The following is a 22,666-nucleotide window of genomic DNA, read 5'->3' on the forward strand; positions in this document are numbered from 1 at the left end:
AACAAGTTTCAAAATAATTTGATCTCAATTTCAACCAAATAACCCTATTTGTCAATGTTGACCCTGTTATCAAATTCCTTTTCGATTATTGCTCGATTTCGAAACAAATCTCCCTAAGGTTGATGTGAGTAGTGTTACGAATTTCGCCTTATCAAATCATTCAAATTATTAAGATGGTTGTGTGCGGTTCAATCATAAGACTGTATCAGTCGGCATTTCCTGAAGGAAAAAGAAGTGATTTATTGAAGAAATTACAAGAGAAGCATACTTTTATTCATAATATTCAAGTTGAATTATGTTACCACATTGAAGTCAGCAGTGAACTATCAGAACAAGAACTTAAAGTTCTGAAATGGATCTTAAAGTCTCCACTAGAAGTTTCGGATCTATCAGGATCACCCAATTTGAAAAATGATGAGGGAAAATTGTTGATTGAAATAGGACCAAGGTTTAATTTTTCAACTTCAAACTCCACAAACGCTGTATCCATATGCCAGAACTTGGGGTTACATCAAGTTGTGAGGCTAGAAGTCTCCCGAAGGTATTCGATAAGCTATAACCCCTCCGTTGAAATAAACAAGGATAAAAAATTTGAGATAGCTGCACTCCTGCATGATAAAATGACTGAATGCATTTATACTGCAGAAAATATCCCAAAGTTGAGTTTTAACGAGAAATTAACTAAGAAAGAGAACATATATGAGGTTGATGTGTTGAATTTGGGCAAGAAAGCATTACAAGCCATAGACGCTGAATTAGGATTAGCTTTTGATGAATCTGATTTAGAATACTATACACAATTGTTCAGAGATGTACTTAAGAGAAACCCAACGAATGTCGAATGTTTTGATTTAGCTCAATCGAATAGTGAGCACAGCAGGCACTGGTTTTTCAAAGGAAAAATGGTAATAGATGGCAAAGAGTACGAGGAATCCTTGATCGACATGATAATCAAAACACAAGATTTCACCAATAAAAATAATGTGATCAAATTCAGTGATAACAGCAGGTGAGCATACTGGCATATATCCTTGATATATATTATCATATATGATAAATTTCTATTCATAATATTAATAATGCAAGCAGAATTTTCCCAACAACCCTATAATATATTATGTAGGTATAAAAGATAATATGTAAATTTGCAATACAGTATGCCGTCAGAATATATTCTTTTGCAATTCACTGTTATCAGCTTTGACCTCAACACTTATTCAAAAACACATTTTCTACTTAGGACAGTTCTCAGACTTTATCATGTTTTCAAGACAAATGACTTTTCTATTGTAGTGGATTCAATCTTTTTTGGAAAATTATAAATGTGTGTAATGTCCAACAACTAATATTTTTATTATAAATTTTCAAAGGCTACTATTAAGATCCAAGAATAAGAAAGTGACCAGCATTCAAATTGCTTCAACTCATAACAAACAACTTCTTTTGTTTTTGAAACAATTTTGAGATTAAAATCCATTTGTTAAATACCAATTCTATCAAAAACTCTCTTGAATTAGTTTTAGAATTGAATCAATAAGAATAAAAATTACTAATTACTGTCCCACATGTATTGAGACAATTAAGTGTGGTCACATTATTTATTATCACAATTCTAGTGCCATCAAAGGATTCTCCAACATTTCATTAAGGCCTGTGCATTCTGGAAAAGCGTCAGAACTTCGTTCAACTTCAACTAACTCCCATTTGATATTCACAGCGGAAACTCATAATTTTCCAACTGGGGTAGCACCCTTCAGTGGGGCCACCACAGGTACTGGAGGAAGAATAAGGGATGTACAAAGTGTGGGCAGAGGTGGTCATTGCATAGCAGGGACAGCCGGTTATTCTGTGGGGAATTTGAATATACCTGGTAAGTGTGGAAAAATGAAAAGCAAGTGTTGAAATTTCAAGATATACAGGCAGTGTATCTGGAGAACCGAATGAGATTTTTTTCTGAAAATTTGTGTGTCATAATGAATTTACTGAGATCTATTCAACTGAAATATTTGTGTCCCAGTGGTACTTCTGGTTATACCTGAAGTTGAGCCGAATTTGTTGCTTCAAATTTGATGCCCTATATTTTATTACCTTTTTCAATTCTCTACAAAATTCTATCTGTGGTTTCTTCGAACTTCTCTATACTCAAACCTCAAGGTCCTGGAGATGTTAATTCATTTTTGACATGAATGAAATTTGTCTTGAACGAAATGTTATAATTTCTTGAGAATCTTCAGATTTAGGTATAGGGTGTGAAACTTTATTAGATGAAGATTTTGGCCATCTCCTGGTCCTATCCAAATACTGGGTGTTCTATTTGAAAGAATGAACTTTTTCATATCCAACTATGACTTCTAATTAATTTTGAAACATTCTGATTAATATGGACAACAAGTAGCTCCTAGCCTCCAGACCCTAGAGAGTATTCCCTGAGGAAAGTACAATTTTCACTTTATAACATGCTATACAGGTATTTTCTTCGATGTAGACAATTTGAAGGACTTTAAGTAGCACAGAATTTGTTTATGTTAGGGTTGCTATAAAGCACTGAGAGTCCACTCTGTCTTCTCTATTATACAGGTGTCCCGAAACTAATTCAACAAAATAAGAGACCCCTGTTTTCGATTTTTGCCAGGAGGCCTCTTTCTATTGTGTAACAGCCCCTTGAACAGAAGTTTTATTATATGTGAAATCTCATAGTGCTACCTATTATGACGATAGGCCCCCTTAAGAAACATTCCTTTGCAAATTGTTAAACTGTTGAAAAGCCCATTCAACTGAAGAACTATCTTGTCTTTTGTAGTTTTTTCATGAAACACAAGATTTTTGAGGAAAATCTAAAAATGTGATTGAAAATCAGCCACCTATGATTAACAAGTAAAATTCTATACGAATTGCAAAATATGTTCAAACAAATTTTTAGAATCGCAAAGAGACAAGAAAATTTTTCAACTGAATGGCTTTCTAATGGTTTAAGAATTTTCAAAAAATTCAAATACTGTCTTAATATTAAGTGGTTCCAGAGGCATATTGTGACCCACAAAAAAGTGCCCAAGGGGTCCATTGAAAAAATAGGTGGTAGTCCGAAATTTCGCATATCATAAAATTTCTTGAAATTCATTGATTTTCGTATGATTGGATTCTGAGTTTAAAAAAAATACAATTTTAGGGGCTAAATTCAGGGGTCTTTAAATCCGAAATAGGGAAAATTGAGGTTTGCCAATTTTGTCTTTTAACGCTTAAAAAGTACTTGGAAATTAAGCGTGATTAACAGTGTTTTTAAATGAATGCGAAGGACTTGGGGACATGAATCCTCGATGAAAATTAGCAGGGGTAGTTCATATAAACTTTTTCCAAAATCGACCTTCCTTCCAAGATACAGCCTTAAGCGTTGAATATATAGTTGACATTTTTTTTTACTGTGTTTTAAAAAACAGTACACACTACTAATAATATGAAGCTCCAAGTAGATATTGCCCACACAATTTTTTGTCGATCTGGGAATTGAGTGGAAAACCATTAGAGAATTTTATTTTTTGAAAATCTTTCTCACGAAAAAAATTTTTGAAGAAAAAAATAAAGGGGTTATTTTCAACCCTCAAAAATAAAGTTATAGGATTGAAAAAATAATTGTGTGAGCAACATCTACTTAGTGCTACATATTATGTAGAGTTTTAGGACTCAGTGTTTTTTGGAAACCGTAAAAAACAATTGAAAACCGTCAACCGTTGTGTCAAACGTCAACGGCTTGCAAAGGCTGTATCTTGGAAGGGAGGTAGGTTTTGAAAAAAAAAATATATGAGCGCCCCTGCTAATTTTCATAGAGGAATCATGTCCTTACATCCTTCGCATTGATTTACAGACAGCCTGTATATTTAGTTATAGTTTGATAAGAGGATTATATTTCAATGGGACTCTAAGCTCTTCTCCCAACTGCGCCATCTATAGCTCGCCCACCAGCTCCAGAGCTTTAATGAACTCCAGTATCTGAGTCTGACAGGGCTTCAAATAGGCTAACTCCTCATTCCTACTATATTTTTTACTAAATTTTTCTATTTTCATCCTGTAAGTTTTGATTTTCACATGTGATAAACATTTTTTGAATTTGTGAGGATTGGTTTGGGTTCGCCTATTTCATACTCCTTCATCTTTTCGATTCAGCTTTCTTCATCAGTCTTCTTAAGTATCTATTTCACACATACACATAGAGACATGGACTGTGCCTTCCCTTTCTATATATGCATGAAATAAGGTGAAAAAAAGTGACTAGAGAAACTGAACATCTGGCATGCTAGAATTTTGATTGGTCCGCACTCACCTCTATGTGAACAGAAAAGAGACAGGTAAAGACCCGAACGATCATTTCTCTCTTTCTACCAAAAAGCCAGTTTCATGCTGGCATTGCTCATTCCATGTCTCTATTTATGATTTCACATCACTAATTGCAGGTTATGATTTACCTTGGGAGGATGCCACATTCCAATACCCGTCAAACTTTGCCCCACCACTGGAAATTCTGGTTGAAGCCAGTAACGGGGCCTCCGACTATGGTAATAAATTCGGCGAACCCCTAATAGCTGGCTTTGTCAGGTCTTTCGGACTGGTGGATTCCAACAATGAAAGAAAAGAATGGATCAAACCTATAATGTTCAGCGGTGGCATAGGCAGTATGGAAGCCGATATGGTCGATAAGCTGCCAGCCGAAAAGGGCCACCAAATAATTAAAATTGGCGGACCTGCCTATAGGATTGGCGTGGGTGGTGGTTCGGCCAGTTCTGTTGAAGTCCAAGGGGATAATAGCGCGGAACTGGATTTCAATGCTGTGCAGAGAGGTAAGTCCAAGTCGTGAAGAAATATGCATATCATGTGACAATTCGCTAAGAACAAATTTGGGTACGAAATTAAATTCTTACAGATATTACAGATTATTGAAGAGAGCAAAATTCTTTTTATAAACTCGCATTTGTATTTTATGGCAGGTGATGCTGAAATGGAACAAAAACTCAATCGGGTAGTGAGAGCGTGTCTTGAACTCGGAGATAAAAATCCAATCATCAGTATACATGACCAGGGAGCAGGAGGCAACGGTAACGTGCTGAAGGAACTGGTAGAACCCGCCGGTGGTATAATTTATTTCGATAGGTTCGAATTGGGTGATCCGACGATGAATGCTTTGGAACTTTGGGGTGCTGAATATCAGGAAAACAACGCCCTTTTGTGTAGACAAAACGACCTAAACATTCTTCGGGACATTTGTAAGAGGGAGAGGTGTCCCATTAACATTGTTGGTGAAGTAACTGGTAGTGGAAAAGTTGTCTTCTCTATGGATGAAAAACAGACTGTTGTACCTTTCAATTTAGAATTGGATCATGTATTAGGTAAAAAATAGAGTTCGAATTAGGTTGAACAGAAAACTAATTACAAACTGTATTTCAGGTAAAATGCCTAGAAAGGTTTTTACTCTAACAAGGAAAACGAGCATATTGAAACCTTTAGAATTACAACCTAGCATTTCAATCTACAGATGTTTAGAAAGAGTGCTCAGGCTTCCCTCAGTAAGCAGTAAGAGATACCTCACCAGTAAAGTGGATCGTTGTGTTACTGGACTTGTTGCACAACAGCAGTGTGTTGGGCCGTTGCATACACCACTGGCGGATGTGGCAGTTACAGCCTTGAATCATTTCGGTTATGTGAGTTCAACCATTTATTTCAGCTATTCAAGCTAAAACTTAGTTAATGAATAGTTCATTTGCAGTTTGTATATTTCTACTTTCAAAAATTATCATATGGTATGATATGAAGAAAATATTATACAGGGTGTTTGGAGGGTGAGTAGCCATATCAAAATGATTGTTGGCTTCATGTTGCGCTTAATCGAACAAAATTTTGCCGCAAATCCAACGAGTGATGAGATTTTTTCTGTGCTTATGAAAAATCCACATTTTTTTGTTAAAGAGTTCAATATTTTTTCAGTAACGGTAGAAATGGCAAAAAAATGTTTTTTTTAATTCAATCATAATTTCATTAAAATTAAGAAATATCCATAATCGACAAGAAAAAAATGTAATCGATTGAATTTCATTCTGGAGGTTTCTACATTTCTTGAAGACATTTTTTTTTCTTGGAACTTTTTAGGGTTTTCACTCCCAAATCTCTGAAATAAAATCAATTAAAAAAGTGAAATAAACGATTTGCGTAAATTCTTGCACTAATTTGTCACGAGCAAAAAACCTAGAAAAAATTGTTGCCTGACAATTAATGTCAAACCAAAGATTCAATTCAGAAGATTTTCGAAAATTAATTTTCGTCTGATGAAGGAGTCTGATATAGACTCCGAAACGTTACAATATAAAATTATAATTTCAAAGTTCTTTATTTTCAGTTCATTGTCAGGCAACAATTTTTTCTAGTTGATTTGCTCCTGACAAATTAGTGCAAGAATTTACGCAGGAGCAAATCGTTTATTCCACTTTTTTAATTGATTTTGTTTCAGAGATTGGAAGTGAAAACCCTAAAAAGTTTCAAGAAAAAAAATGCTAGGTCAACTTTACAATGTGAAAAAGGTGTGGGATCTTCAAATGTTTTTGAATTGATACTCTTTCTAGCGATACGTAACATATACCATAATTAAGTAGATAACTCAACAAAAAAAAAACAAATTGTTTTTCGAAACTAAATTAAAAAAAATAAAGACACTTTTTATCGAAAAAAAATGATAATTTTCTTCAAAAAACTGTCCTTATTCGTTAAATTTATTGCAAAATGTTTTAATAACTCCACTTAGCGCTGTGTTCTATCCCCCATTGAGTATCAATTGAATACTCTAGCTAAGTTGAGAGCAGTCGCGTGCAAGGAATTATCAATTTTCGTACTTGTTAGGAAAATCACAATTTCTGACAAATTCGTGAAGTACTACATATTTTACGCCGTGCGGAAAAGTAAAATGTCTCAAAAATCGCAGTGGTAGATAACATATATTTATTTTTAGTAGCTGTATATTATCATATACAAACGTGTGATAATTTAAACTTTTTCGCATACCGTGCGGAAAAGTGAAATTTCCCAAAAATTACAGCAAATTTATATATATATGTCCGTTTATAACGTTTTGCGACGTTGTCCGATAACCCTCTTCCATTCCACTCGGTTGTGTACCAGTGCCTCGTTCAATTCTCTTGCACTAATTGCCTTTTTAACTCCTTCCCCCCAGGTCTTTCTTGGGCGTCCTCTTTTTCTCTTCTCCACAGGTTGCCATTCCATCAGTTGCTTCGGTATTCGTTCGTTCCCCATCCGATTTACATGTCCGTACCACCTAAGTTGTCTTCTCTCTACATCCTCACGTATCTCACCTTCAATGCCCATTCGTCCCTTCACTACCTCATTCCGGATTCTATCTCTTCGGGAAATTCTCAATGCTCTTCTCATGGCGTCCATCTCAACTGCCTCGATCTTTCTCATATACTTCTCTGTTATCCTCCATGTCTCCGAACCATAAAGAAGACTACTTTTTATTATGGTTTCATATATTCTGAATTTCCTACCCTTATAGTTATTTCTTTGCTCCATAGGATGCTGTTTAAACTACCAATCGCTCTCCTTGCTTGAACTATCCTTCCTTCGATCTCCTTATTATCTGTTCCCGTCTCGTTGAAATTGACTCCTAAGTACTTATAATCTTTACATTTTTCAATTTCCCCCATATCTTCCAAATCCAAGTTCGTTGTTTCTTCTGACCCTACACACAAGTATTTCGTCTTCTCCAGATTTACCTCTAATCCCCACTTTCTATACTCCTCTATCAGCTTTCTCATCATATATTCCATGTCAGACTTATCTCTAGAAATGACTACCTGATCGTCGGCAAACTGTAAAGTGTACACAAAGTTATCATTTATGTTCATTCCCATATTTGCTACCTTACTCTTCCATTTCTGTAGTACTACTGAAACATATATTTTAAATAGCGTTGGCGAAATACAGCATCCCTGTCTTAAACCCTTCGAAACACGAAATCTCTTTGTTAGATACCTACCGATTCTTATTTGAGAGTACGAATTGTTGTACAAGTTTTTCAACGCAGTAATCAATGTATGGCTTATATTTTATGTTTCCAATACCTCCCACAGTTTCTTCACAGGTACTGTATCATAGGCTTTTTTTAGGTCCACAAAGGTCATATGTACATCTCTGTTAGTAGCTAGCTTCTTTTCAATTATTTGTTTTAAGCAGAATATATTGTCAGTACAAGACCGACCTGCTCTGAATCCGCTTTGTTCTTCCTCCTCCTTTGGCGCGTATTCCTCTTCGATCATATCTCGAAGGATTCTTCCGTACAGCCTGCTCATAGTACTAGTAACAGAAATCCCTCTGTAATTCTCACACTTTTTTCTGTCTCCTTTCTTATAGATAGAATGAATGTGTGCCACCTTCCATTCCTCAGGTATTGGACTACCGTTCAGATAATAATTGAAATTCTTCGTAATCATCCTATAAAGTTTTGGAGTACCATTCTTCACTAATTCTGCAGCTATTCCCTCCGGCCCACTTGCTTTACCGTTTTTTAAAGACCTTATTGCCTTTTCCAGCCTTTCCTGTGTGAGATTTATCTGTTCTCCCTCTATTTCTATGTTGGATCTTTCGTTGTCCATTGTAAACTCATGCCTATCTTCAGTCAACAATCTCTTATAGTAGTTTATCCATTCCTTTGATTTTATTGGATCCAACTTCACCTCACTTTTGACGGGTCTTCTTATGGCATTTATGAACTTCCAGGCTTCCGTACACTGTCGTCCTCCAATATATGTATCTATCTCCTTGCATTTTTTATCCCATGTTTTATTTTTCGCAGCGTTGACTTTGTTTCGGCATACTCTCTTTGCTTCCATATAGTTGTCTTTCCCGAACCAATCCATCTCAAATAGAGTTTCTTCTTCTCGTTTACCGCCTCATTCACTTCTTCACTCCACCACACTTTCGTACTTTTCCTCCTTCCTTTTATACCTAGCGTTTCTCTAGCTGTTTCGTGTAAGCTACTAATTATGTTGTTATATGTATCTTCTATTGTCTCCAAGTTTTCATCTAGTTTTCTATCCAATCTTCTTTTAAAAAGATCCTGTGTACTTTCGTGTATGAAGCTTTCTACGTTGTATGTCTCCAATTTTACCTCTTCCATATTTTCCTTGTGTTCTCGATCCTCAGTTTGTATTTGATGAGTATATGGTATGCAGATTTTTGCTCTAATAAGATGGTGGTCTGATCCACATGTTGCAGCTCTTTGTACTCTTACGTCAACTATTTTCAGTTCGGTATTCTGTTTAGTGATGACATAGTCAATAATTGACTTCAGGCCACGGGTAGGTTGGATCCACGTAAACTTGTGGATTTCTTTGTGTTTGTAGAAGCCGTTTTGAATTCTTAATTCGTTACTTTCGCACAAATTAATAAGTCTTTCGCCATTGTCGTTCACTGTATCTTCTCTCTATGGACCCACTACTTTATCGTTTCTCCTTGAACCAGTTCTACCATTGAAGTCGCCCATCAAAATGATTTCCCTATTCAATCCAACATTCTGCACGACCTCATTCAATCTCTCGAAAAAGTCGTCTTTTATTGACGCATTTTCATCTTCCGATATTGCGTAAACCGCCAATATTGTAATCTTCCTCTGGTACAGAGTCATATTCACCTTCAGTATATTTTCAGATATCGCTTCCCAACCTGTTATTTTGTTCTTCAGGTTATTCTTAATCAGGATGGACACTCCCCTTTTTGCTCTTTCATGTTTAGGAACTCCACTAAACAAATGGACATATTCTTCGACTTTCTCCGATCCAGAACCTTTTTTCTTTGTCTCCGTTATAGTAATGATATCCAATTTCAGATCTTCAATCTCTTTAACAACTATCTCCAACTTTCCTCTAACTCCCTGTACGTTCCATGTGCCAAAACTCATAGTCCTTTTCCGAAGCTTTTTTCGTTGCCAGTTAGATCCATCAATTATTCCGAGGCTTGGTTTGGGTTTTTTAGCGGTTTATTTTTTTTATAGGGGATAGGTTGCTAGCCCATCGCCCCAACCCTCCTCTTTTATCCGGGCTTGGGACCGGCTACTTCGGACTTTGAGCTACTCAATCCACCCATTGTCCTCCGTAGGCAGAGTTTACAGCAAATTTATGTATACTTATTTTAATAGCTGTAGATTTTTATTAGTTGGAATTCAGCAACCTTTTTAACTTGCGATCGTAAATCAGATATTTCTATTTCAATCTGAAACAAAAAAACTCTTCATTTCCAAGTACCCTGTTTTATAGCTAAATTATTATAACATTCTGCGTCTGTCGACTTTGAGACTCCGATTCTGTCAACAAGAATCTACAGACACTTTTCCTTTCATCAAATCGTAAAAAGAATTAAATGCTCGTGCCTTTCCTGCATGCAAAAACTCATCTAATTTCTTTGCGTGTGGAAAAAGGACATTTTGCTCACTTGTTACGAAAATAACTATTTTCTTCTCCTTTGTGTTTTTGCCCGCTTTCGGCGCTCGTTTCAGTTTCCAAAGTGTTCCCGCACTAGTGGAGGAAAGTAAATTATTACTCCCTGGCCATTACCGGATTGTGATACTTTACAAATTGGAATGAGTAGGGGCAAAGGAGTCTTTCCCTTACGCGACTGCATTTGATCGAAAGACGCAAAGTATCACTTTCCGCACTTGTTGAGAAAATAACTAAAAATAAAAAAAGTTAGAAATGAAATTTCACTGCAAGTCCAACAACATAAGTCTCATACAACCTGTTCTGCAACCGGTTTCTGCAAACGTCAATTATAATTTAACGATCCGTTAAAATTTTAATCCTCCATTAAAAGGAGTTTATACATCGTCTGATGGAGGATTGAAATTTCAATTTACCATTAAATTATAATTTATAATTGACCTTTTTGCAACTGAGGGTAAGCGACTTGACTATTTCACTAGTGCAGATTATTATAAACTGTATTAGCTCTACTTTGAGGTTGCATAGCTCCAATCAATTTAATAATAAATCAATGAATAAAAAAATTCTCAACTAATTTCCAGGAAGGTATAGCCTCTTCGATAGGAGAACAACCGATCAAAGGCTTGGTGAACTGTGCCGCCGGTGCAAGAATGACAGTGGCGGAAGCTCTAAGTAACCTGGTATTCGCAGTCATAACCGATATCAGAGACATCAAATGTAGTGGAAACTGGATGTGGCCAGCTAAGTTGCCAGGAGAAGGCGCTGCACTCTTCGACACTTGCAAAGCCATGTGCGAAATAATGTGCAAGCTAGGTGGGAGAAAAATGCCCCTATCCATATTCAAAATTTCATCCATTTTTTTCTATTAGGAATCGCCATCGACGGTGGTAAGGATTCGCTCAGTATGGCGGCTAGGGTAGGCCAAGAAGTGGTCAAGGCTCCAGGCACTCTAGTAGTATCAACGTATGCTCCGTGTCCTGACGTTCGAAAAGTGGTCACTCCAGATTTGAAGGCCCCCTCCATGGGAAAAACCGGCACCCTCCTCTTCGTGGACCTTTCACACGATCAGCATCGTCTGGGTGGTTCTGCCCTGGCTCAAACGTTCAAACAAATCGGCGACGAATGTCCAGATGTCGAGTCGGTGGAAGATCTATCCAACGCTTTCAAGGCTACCCAAAGATTGATCAGAGACGGCGCTGTTTTGGCTGGACACGATGTGAGCGATGGTGGTCTTATCGTTTGCTTGTTGGAGATGTGTTTTGGAGGAATGAGCGGTATGGAGATCTCGATAAATTACCGTCAGGGTAACGCCATATCGATTCTGTTCAACGAGGAGGTTGGCTGGGTTCTGGAAGTCTTGGAGGATGACTTGGATCATTGTTTACACATATTCAAGGTGAGTTAATTGGTGCCCAATTAGGAAGAGATTAAGATTTAACATTATTATCTCTGAGTAATGGTGCATTCCTATCCTATCTATAGTGCAAGAACTAAAAAATTAACCTAAAAATTTCCGCAGTTCTTAGTCGAGAATCTACTAGGGCAGTAATTCTCAACCTTCATTTTGTCAGGGCACACTTTTAACGATAAGATAAGTTTGTATTATAATTTTTACTATATACATTTATAAAATTTGGCGACACACAATAATACCAGCAGAGATTGTGAATCGCTGTACAGGGTGCCCCTAATTCGGTGCATCTCGAGAACTATAAAAATTTCCTCGTTCTCGAGGTAAACAGGGCGATTCTGAAAAATAACTATTTCATTTATCGCTATATCTTGGTTTCTTTACCACATATTCTACTAAGTGTTTATTCGAGTTCGTCGTGGTTCTGTCGAAGTTTCGATTGAATCTATGTGTATTCTTCCTTCATATGGAATTAAAACTTTCAGTTAATTTCTCCTTCGTATATGATATCATCTTTATTGAAGAATATGATTTGATTATAATCATACAATAAACACAAATTGATTTAAATCTCTAAGGCCCATTTGCACCAATACCCCTTAAAACAAGTACTTAACTAAGTGTCGTTTAAAGTCGCGCTTAATTTTATTCCCAGTTGCACGACTGTGGCTTTACAGAATCTTAAGTAAGGGGCCCTTAAGTTTTTATATCTAGTGATATTTCTGTTTTTTATTTTGGTGCAACTTTATCCTTGTCCAATAAAGCCATTTCATTGGTTGGCCGGTTGCCGATGATCGTTGTCATTTCATTAACCTAATTTAATTTTCCTGTCAGTCAAATTCAAGTAAATTATTATATTATCATCAAAGAGTAACAACTTTTTGTTGTTGAATTAGCATTATTATTGATAATGATGAGGATTATCAAATAAAGGGTACCTATAAGTTCATATAAGTACAATTTCTTTGTAAGGTCTTGTGTGAATTTGTTTTATTAATGTTGAAGAGGAACGTGAAGAAAATGTCCTCCTTGTACTTGTTAGTACGAATACGATGGATGATTGCCAAGCAAGTGGTGGTAATCTACAGAGGGCACTCAACTGCTCAACAGAAGAAAAGAGTTTGTTGCTAACTATAGTATGATTTGTGACACAAAATTGAAAATTGAAAGACTGATGGCATAACGATAAAGGCAAAAAAGGCTTGGTAATCAGTAATGAATTCATCCAATTTTCAAAATCCATCAAAAATGGGAAGTTTTGCAGCCAGTTCAACAAATAATTCTAGGTTAGAATCCCGCCTTAAATATTTAAGTGGTCATTACAGGAGCGCTTAAATTTAAGGTTAGCTTTAGCCATTCAAATGTCACTTAACAGTTGGTGCAACGTAATTTAAGTTAAGAGTTCATTTTAAGGGACACTTAACATTAAGTGCGTTTGATGCAAACGGGTCTTGGATTTTGAAAATTGAATAAATTCATTACTGAATACCAAGCCTTTTCTTCTGCCTTTATTGCAATGCCATCAGTCTTTTTTAATTTTCAATTTGGTGTCACAAATCATACTATAGTTTTCAACAAACTCTTTTCTTCTGTTGAGAAGTTGAGTGCCCTTCGTAAATTACCACCACTTGGTAATCATTCATCGTATTTGTACTAACAAGGGCAATAAAGACATTTTCTTCACGTTCCTCTTCAACATTAGTAAAACAAATTCACACAAGACCTTATAAAGAAAGTGTTGTACTTATATAAAATTAAGTACCCTTTATTTGACAATCCTTATCATTATCAATAATAATACTAATTTAACAACAAAAAGTTGTTACTTTATGATAATTATATGATAAAATTTACTTGTAACTGACTGACAGGACAATCAAGTTAGCTTAATGAAATGACAACGATCATCGGCAACCGGCCAACCAATGAAATAGCTTTATTGGACTAGGATGAAATTGCACCAAAATAAAAAACTGAAATATCACTAGATATAAAAACTTAAGGGCCCCTTACTTAAGATTCTGTAAAGCCATAGTCGTGCAACTGGGAATAAAATTAAGCGTCCATTAACTTTAAACGACACTTAGTTAATTACTAGTTTTAAGGGGTATTGGTGCAAACGGGCCTTAGCTAGTTATTCTAAGGGGAATTTTGTTTTTCCAGGGGTGGCACATTATGAAAAATCTTTTTATCAGGGCGGAATCGGAAGAAAGTGTTTCTTTTGACCTCAAGAAACTACTGTTAAAATATTTGTACGAGTTAAATACTCACCCTGCATACATACTTCACAAGATATTCAACTGTAATTTGGCATAAATATTACAATTGATAGTTCTCACCTACAGGGTGATTTCTTTCTGGAACAATGTCCCCTGTTTTCTTCCAAAACTTTTTTTTTTGTGAGCCACTTTTAATTTGAAAAGATGTGGAAAGAAGCTTATGTCGTTGTACTAAACTCTATGGTCTCTTGTAGTTTTGTCGTATCTGCTACCGGTTTCGAGAAAAAAATTTTGAACGATTGCAATCCTCACCAAAATCATGAAAATTCAGTAAGTAAGCTGTAGTGAATACCACATATTTAGTTTTGACACATTAAACTCGGTATTTCTAATAATTAATGTGTTTTCACAACTTGTTTTGATACTAATCCAAAAATTAAAACTTTAACACCCTGTATCTCGAAAACGAAACGTTTGCGATCCGATGTTTATGGAACTTATTCTTCAAAATTACTTAAAGAATCTTCCCTCTTCGTTTGTACCTCCAATTAAGGAACACTCTGTGTAAAAGAGGTATCCCATTTCAAGAATTCTTCTTCATTTACTTAATCAATTGAATTGATTGATTGATTAAGTAATTAAAAAAAAAATGTAGATTATAGGTTTTAAAGGGAGTGATGCACTGCTTGCAACTTTAATATCTATTGTGCCCAATCAGATCTGTTTTCGCCACTATGTCATCTACAGCTCGCCGTCCATACAAGAGTTCCAATGAACCACAGTGCGTGAGATAACTTCAATGGTTTGTCTCCTCGCTCCTGCAAGTTTTTCGTCCAAAGCTAGTAATGGCGAGTCATTCTCTCACCTGGAGATCCTTCCTCCTCCCCACAGAATCTGCACTAGTCAGTTTCTGCTAGACCCATTCTCATTGAATGATTCCTGAGTCGGCAGTGTTGGTCAGTGATTCAAATAAAGGCTAGCCTTTATTTTTCTTATAATATTTCGACTTAATATTTCCTTATAATATTTCGACTTGCCTTAGAATGCCAGACTATTGCCCGATAAATGATTACTGGTCTCACAATCATGACGTACATCCATCGTAGTATTTATGGGTTACATCCTACAGATTTCTGAGCGCCATCAAGGTCTTTATTGCTTTGCTACCACTGATATGCTTACACCACAGGAGCTTGCTCTACCTATATTGGTGGAACGTAAACCAAATCACAAAAGTCATCATTGATGAAAAAATTAATTTAATTATTAGGAAATGGGTGTTCCTGTGTTCAATATTGGAAGGAGCGTAGGTTATGGCATCGAATCTAAAATAAGCATTATCGTGAATAATTCCTGCCTTGAAAGTCGCGTTCTGCCGCTGATGAAAATGTGGGAAGAAACAAGTTATCACCTAGAACTTCAACAAACCACAAAATCTTGTGCTGAATCAGAGTACAACTCTTTGGCGCAGAGGAAAGGGCCGAGTTACAAACTAACTTTCGATCCAGATTTGGCATTCAGCAAACCCGATAGGGAAGTAAGAGTGGCGGTAATAAGGGAAGAAGGTTCGAATGGCGATAGAGAGATGGCAGCAGCATTCGTTAGAGTAGGATTCAAGGTTTGGGATGTCACCATGCATGATTTGTTATCGGGAGATGCTGATTTGAACGATTACAGAGGAGTCATTTTTCCTGGTGGATTCAGTTATGCAGGTCAGTATTGATAACTTTCAGGGAAACTGCACATCATTAACCTGTATTCTGTATTAGCAAAAACATATTTGATCGTTAGAATTGTCATAATTCCTAATTACACCGGTTAGTTTCCCAAGATTACTGGAAAAAATATCTTAAAAATAAATTTTGAAGGTCAGATCCGGAAACTAGACACTTGGAGATACAATTTGCCATATTTATATTATTGCTGAGGAGCTTTTTCATCGAATTATAGCCTGCTGAAAATCACCTAAAAACTAGAATTTTTTGCTTCCTTAATTCTTAATTTTTGTGAGATTAAGAAAATTTAACGCCGAACATAGGGAATGCCATGAGAAAGAAGAGGACTGTCAAAATGCCTAGTGCGAGAATAATTTTATTACAGGGGATGGATATTCAACTGGATCGCTTCATATTATAAATATTTTAGTTAGCTGCGCCTACCTCATCGGCTATGAGCTACAAGTTTTTCCCTTGTAGACGTCACCGACCAGTACATTGACTATATACCGGGTGGCCCACCCCAGACGCGGCGCTCATTTTGAGGGAGTAAATGAAGATTTGAAAATCTTTTCTTGTGGTGTGTGTAGGATGTCCCAAAGCACAATTTTAAATTATTGTCATATACAGGGTAATCGAAAACATCGATATAGACCAAAGTTGCACTTTTTTAAATGTAACACACTATATTTGACCTCAAAAATGGAATGGCAAGCTTAAGTTATGATGAGTTTCTTCAGATTACTTTATACCTTAGAAGCACCCTTTACGAGATAATGGTTAAAAATCGAAAATATGGAGTTTTTTTAAATAGCAATTAATGAAGAAACTAGTTACGCGAGCGATACAGACAGAATTTTTTCGAGTAGACAAGTTGGCTACTTCTACATATAAAAGAAAATTTCAACTCTGGAATATACAGAGTGATCATAATTATTTCTCAAACATCAACTACAAATAATCGTCTAAAACTTTCTTATTTCAAATGGCGTAAAAATTAATTTCGAAACTATCTTCATAAAAAATTTTTACATCTAAACCTTATAGTTTCTGAGCAATTTTCGATTTTTAATTCAAAACTAATAAAACAGTTTCGCCCATTATCTCGTAAATGATCCATCTAAGGTATAACGTGATCTGAAGAAAATCATAATAATTTGAGCTTGCCATTCCATTTTTGAGTTCAAATACAGTGTTACATTCAAAAAAGTGTAACTTTGGTCTATTTCTTTGTTTTCGAAGACCCTGTATATACCCCTGTATATGAAAATATTTTTAAATTATTGATTGAACACCCTACACACACCACAAAATATCTTTATTTACTCCCTGAAAATGAGCGCCGCGTCTGGGGTGGGCTACCCGGTATAGTCACTGTACCGACCAGGAATTCGCAGTGATACAGAGAGCGGTCCATATGAACATCCGATAATTTAGCCCATCCAATAAAATTATTCTCGCACTGGGCGATTGCATTTCTACAGTCCTAAAATTTCCGAAATCTGAATATGTATTCTATCGAAATATCTTTGCTGCAAAATGAGGAAAAATAAAAAAAAATTTAATTGACAAAACGTGAATAGAATATTCCACTTTTTCTCAGATGTTCTTGGCTCTGCAAAAGGATGGGCAGCTAATATACTCTTCAACGACAAGTTGCGGAAACAATTTGATCAATTTTATGCCCGACCCGACACATTCAGCCTGGGTGTATGTAACGGTTGTCAATTGATGGCCCTGATAGGATGGATTGGAAAATTGGACAATTCACATTTAAAACCGGACATATATCTCGATCACAACAAATCTGGTAGATTCGAATGCAGATGGAATACGGTCAAGGTAGGTTATAAAAACTGAATTGAAAAAAAAAATACTGGTGGTCAATTTAAAATATTTTCAGATCGAGAAATCCAACTCGATTATGCTGAAAGATATGGAAGATTCCATTTTTGGAGTATGGGTAGCACACGGTGAAGGCAGATTCACTTTTAAAAATGATAAAATTTATGATGAACTGATTAGTAACAATTGCATTGCCTTAAGATATGTTGACGATGATTGTAATCCCACTGAGGAATATCCTATGAATCCAAATGGTAGTATTGGAGGTTTAGCTGGAATATGTTCGAAGAATGGGAGACATTTAGCCATGATGCCTCATCCAGAGAGATGTGTTCAACCATTCCAGTGGCCCTACATGCCTCCAGATTGGGTCAATTACCATGCTAGTCCATGGGAGAGAATGTTCAAAAATGCATATTTATGGTGCTTAGATAATGCTCAGAATTGTTAGAATTATAATAGGTTTTATTACAGATTAACCCTGTATGTTGAAAAATATTTTACAAGATATTATTTTTGTAAGTTGATATTATATTGATATTGAAAAAAGTCTTAGCTATGTATTCTACCCTTTGCTCCGTAACAATTACGAGGATGTATTGATATCTAGTGAGCCTAGATTAGTTCCATGCATAAAAAAAATGCGTTACCATAGCAACGAACAATAACTAATTAGAAGTGTGATTGTGGAGTTTGAGGTCAAAAAAGTGAACCAGGGTTACGCAATAAATTAAAAGAAAGAAGATGTCCAACGAAATTGTGAAAATCGAAAAATTGGAGTATTGAGCCATCATCGCAAATACCTGTATTTAAAAGGGTTAAGGGGTAAGCAGATTTACGAAGATATGCTCAATTTCCTTGGTCATCAATGTCCTTCGAATGCGACCGTGAAAAATTTGACTGCAAGCTTCAAAAGAGCCATTGAAGATGATGACCGATCGGGAAGCCCAGTTTCTGTGTCAGTGCCCGAAAATATCGAGGCATAGCCTACTAGAACTAACTCTATAGTCTATCCAAATCCGAGAGGCCAGCGTAAACAAACTGACTAACGCGTGATCTTATTTAAGGTACTCCTCTTATTGGTCAAAGCTTCAGGAACGCCATGTTTGCAGGTGGGAGTAATGCAGTACCGCATTAGGTTTGATTCATTGATTGTATGCGAATTGTTGTGCAGAACTGCAGAGATCATTCATTGCTTTTTCTTTCGTAAATTGGTTTATAGTTGTAGCAAGTTATTCAAGTTACAAGCATTTAAGATAATGTCAAGTACTGATACTGCTGAGGAATCGCGTGTTGACTTAAGTCCTCCAAAAAAGAAACGTCTGAAACGACACTTCAGTGCCGAGATAAAAGATATGATTTTGAATACTTATAAAATTGAGATTATTCAAAATGCAGCAATGTGTTTAAAGGACGTAGAACTCCGAGTTGCTGAGAGACTTGGCATTGGAGCTCGAAGTTTTAGGAGAATTATTTCCGAATACATAAATTCCGGTGTTCTATCACAGCCGGCAACAAATCAAAATCGGACCACCAAATGGGAGTCCTTATCAGATTTCGATAAAAATGTAATACGGCGAAAAGTTCACGAGTTTTTCTTCAGAAATGAACACCCGACTATAGAGAAAGTATTAAAAATAGTTAATGAAGACTCGAACTTGCCAAATTTTAAGAAGAGTACCTTCTCTATAATATTGAAAAAACTTAATTTCAAATATGGACGTCGCCAACGCAACAGTTTTTTAATGAACCGTGACGACATTAAATGTTGGAGAAGAAACTATCTCACGAAAATTAGGACCTTCCGTGATGAAAACAGGAAGATTTACTGCTTGGATGAAACTTGGGTAAATACCGGTCATACTAAATCCAAAGTGTGGACCGATGAAACAGTTACATCTTCTCGGCAAGCGTTACTTGCTGGATTATCTACTGGATTAAAAATCCGTCTGGGAAGGTCTTGAATTTTGAGTTTAACCCTTTGGTTTCATAAAGCTTGATCAGAGAATCAACGATCGAGTGACGGATGAACGTCAATTAGTTTTCAGTCGATAAGTTGGTCATAAGCATTCTGAATATCATTCTTTCACCAAATAATTATCTATACACGCCCATTTGATGATTCTCAACTGCTACTCCTCCAATATATTCGGAAATATGAAAGTTTCAATGATTTCCTTCGGGAAATCGAATGCCAAATCGTTGATCGAGCAATCAAAGTTTTGTGAAACTTGATGTAAGTACCTTTTTGGTGGAAAACAATTTCAACATTCTTTTTCAAATGAAGTGAATATATTTTTCCAGGCAAAGGGCAAAGAATTATAGTGTGTCATATTGGCAGTGACACTGGTTTTTTAACTGGAGGACTCTGGACTTTCCAATCCAAAAAAACTGGTGACTACCATGAAGAAATGGTTGGTCAGTCCTTCGAAAAGTGGTCGAGGGTATAGTTCCTAAATTGGAGGAAAATTCTATAGTAGTTTTAGATAATGCTCCTTACCATTCAAGGAAAATGGAAAAAATTCCTAATTCACAATTCAGAAAGAGTGATCCAACAATGGTTGAGGGAGAAAAATATTGATTTCACCTCTGACCTCATAAAAGCGGAATAGTTGCAGATAGTCAGGCAGAACAAAGAAAACTTTGAAAAATACATTGTGGATGAAACCGCAAAGGCCCAAAATATTACTGTACTTAGATTACCGCCCTACCACTGCGAACTGAACCCTATTGAATTGATTTGGGCCGATGTCAAGAATTTTGTGGCAGATAAAAACACCACATTTAAAATGGCTGACGTCCAAAATCTTTTTCAAGAGGCTCTCTCACGGGTTACTTCCGAAAGATGGAGAAAGTGCGTGAAACATGTCAAACAAAAAGTTGAGGTAGACATGTGGAAACTGGATAATATTATGGATGATATAACACCAGTCATCGTCAACTTAGAGGAAAGTTCTGCATCTTCTGACGACACTACGGGGTAGTCACTTTTACAAAAAAAATATTGTTACACATTTATATACATAGTATTTATTAAAGTGGGAACTTTAGATTAATTGTTCATTACTCAGACTCGTAGATAAGCATACACATTTTTCACCGGAACTGGAACACTCAAAAAGTTTTAAAATATAACGCTCTCGGAATTCAATTTATTAGTACACCTCTGCGTTATCACGTTCTTGACGCGTGATCACTTCATGCTGCAATGTTTACCGCTGGCCTCTTGGATTTGGATATACTATAGTAGGCTATGATCGAGGCAGTTCATGTTCAGTTTATCAGACCGTCGAATTGGGCTAAAACGTATATCTGAAGCACTGAATATTTCATACGAACGCTTTCATCATATAATTCACGTCAATTTGGACATGAGAAAAATTGCTCCAAAATGGAACCCCAAAGGTTTGAATGTTGACCAAAAGCGTGCAAGGGTAGAAGCATCGCGTTCGATCTGTGCTCGATTTGAAAACGATGTAGACTTCTTAAACCGAATTGTTACTGTGGATGAGACTTGGGTACATCTCTACGATCCAGAAACAAAGCAACAATCGATGGAATGGCGACACTCTGGTTCTCCGAAACCTAAGAAGTTTCGTGTCCAAAAATCTGCTGGAAAAGTTCTTGCTTCAGATTTTTGGGATTGCCATGATTGATTTTTTGGATAGGGGTAGAATAATAATCGGAGATTACTATTCGACATTGCTGACCACTCTACGGGAAAAAATTGAAGAAAAAAGACGCGGAAAGCTATCCAAAGATGACAAATATCATGTTGTCATGCAAAAAATTCGTGATTAGGGTTTGAACTACTAGAACACCCTCCATATGTACCACATTGGGCTCCATATGACTATCATCTCTTTCCTCAACTGAAAAAAAGTTAAAAAGGTCGTGAATTTCCTGGTTTTCAGAACAAGAAAAAAATTTTTTTAAAGGTCTAGAGACGTTGCAGGTAATAAATTGTAATGAAGGGGTAGCACTCTGCTGGTGTGGATACCCGGGGAGTGCAGAACGCGCTTAAGGGTGAGCCGTCGTGAATTTGTGCCGTCGTATTTCATCCCCTAACCTGACTAAGGTCCAATACCTGTCCGTTAAGTGTGCGTCTTAAGTTCTGGCTGGCAAACGCATCCGTAAACCCCGTATCGCGTTGAGATCAGATCCTGTTTCATTCCGTCCGTTTTGCCCTGTAAATTCACTTATATCGAATCTTTCACTGTACGGATTTTATAATAGTGCTATTTGTGTTTCCTTTTACTAGTCGACAAATATAATTTGTATACGTTGATTTTGACTTTCACTGGTTGGCGCTAACACCCCAGATACTGAGGAACCTCGTCTTTGGCTCGTAGCTACCAGGGTAGGTTTGCTATTTTTCTCTTAAAGAATAGCTGGCGCTCGAGTACCCCGAGAAAAAGGCGTTACAAAATGTATCCAATTAAGAGAATATGTTGAGTAATGAAATATTTTGACAGCATTAGATTTTAGCATTTTGAGCTTGAAAAGCAAGCATAAACTCATTTCATTTGGTCAAAGTAGAATATAATAAAATAAATAAGTTACAGTGATTTCGTTGGCGATATACATTGGATATTCTTCTCTTGATTTTCATTTCATTTTCGACAAGAAATTTATCTTGCAATTATCTGTTATTCATATTTGTTATTCATCTCATAAGTTCTTTGAAAATCTTCGCTTTTTTTCCAATTTCGCAATGAATAACAACCGTTATATCAATCAAAATTCTCAATTCGAAATGATGTTTACGGAAAAATCTCGTAATCAACTAGTTTACTAATTCAACGATTAAGTATCTCGAACATTAAGGTGCGAGCGAAGCAATCACTAACCAATCATTAATTGCTGTAATTAATATTCCAGTTGATTAAATACCTTTTTTTTAAGGTGAAACTTATGAAACTTACTTTTTTACTAATAACACCACATACATCACGAATTCTCTGATGTGGTTATGAAAAAGGAACAAAA

General features: G+C 36.2%; 1 protein-coding gene across 1 annotated transcript; it reads left to right on the top strand.

Moving 5' to 3' along the window:
* Window positions 1-29: 29 nt before the first annotated feature.
* Window positions 30-18,173, top strand: LOC123308909 (phosphoribosylformylglycinamidine synthase). Its single transcript, XM_044891704.1, has 10 exons — window positions 30-1,009; window positions 1,617-1,870; window positions 4,446-4,829; window positions 4,977-5,375; window positions 5,434-5,687; window positions 11,069-11,300; window positions 11,357-11,883; window positions 15,388-15,829; window positions 17,436-17,674; window positions 17,736-18,173. Exons 1-10 carry the CDS (start codon window positions 174-176, stop codon window positions 18,126-18,128), a joined length of 3,960 nt encoding a protein of 1,319 aa, XP_044747639.1. The 5' UTR covers window positions 30-173; the 3' UTR covers window positions 18,129-18,173.
* Window positions 18,174-22,666: the final 4,493 nt, after the last annotated feature.

This window comes from Coccinella septempunctata, chromosome 3 (genome assembly GCF_907165205.1).
Source record: "Coccinella septempunctata chromosome 3, icCocSept1.1, whole genome shotgun sequence".
NCBI lineage: Eukaryota > Metazoa > Arthropoda > Insecta > Coleoptera > Coccinellidae > Coccinella > Coccinella septempunctata.

Coding starts and splice junctions, on each gene's coding strand:
- LOC123308909 (XM_044891704.1), top strand. CDS start 174: ATGGTTGTGTGCGGTTCAATCATAAGACTGTATCAGTCGGCATTTCCT. Junction 11,301..11,356: donor CGAAATAATGTGCAAGCTAG/GTGGGAGAAAAA, acceptor TTTTTCTATTAG/GAATCGCCATCGACGGTGGT. Junction 11,884..15,387: donor ATTGTTTACACATATTCAAG/GTGAGTTAATTG, acceptor TTTAATTATTAG/GAAATGGGTGTTCCTGTGTT.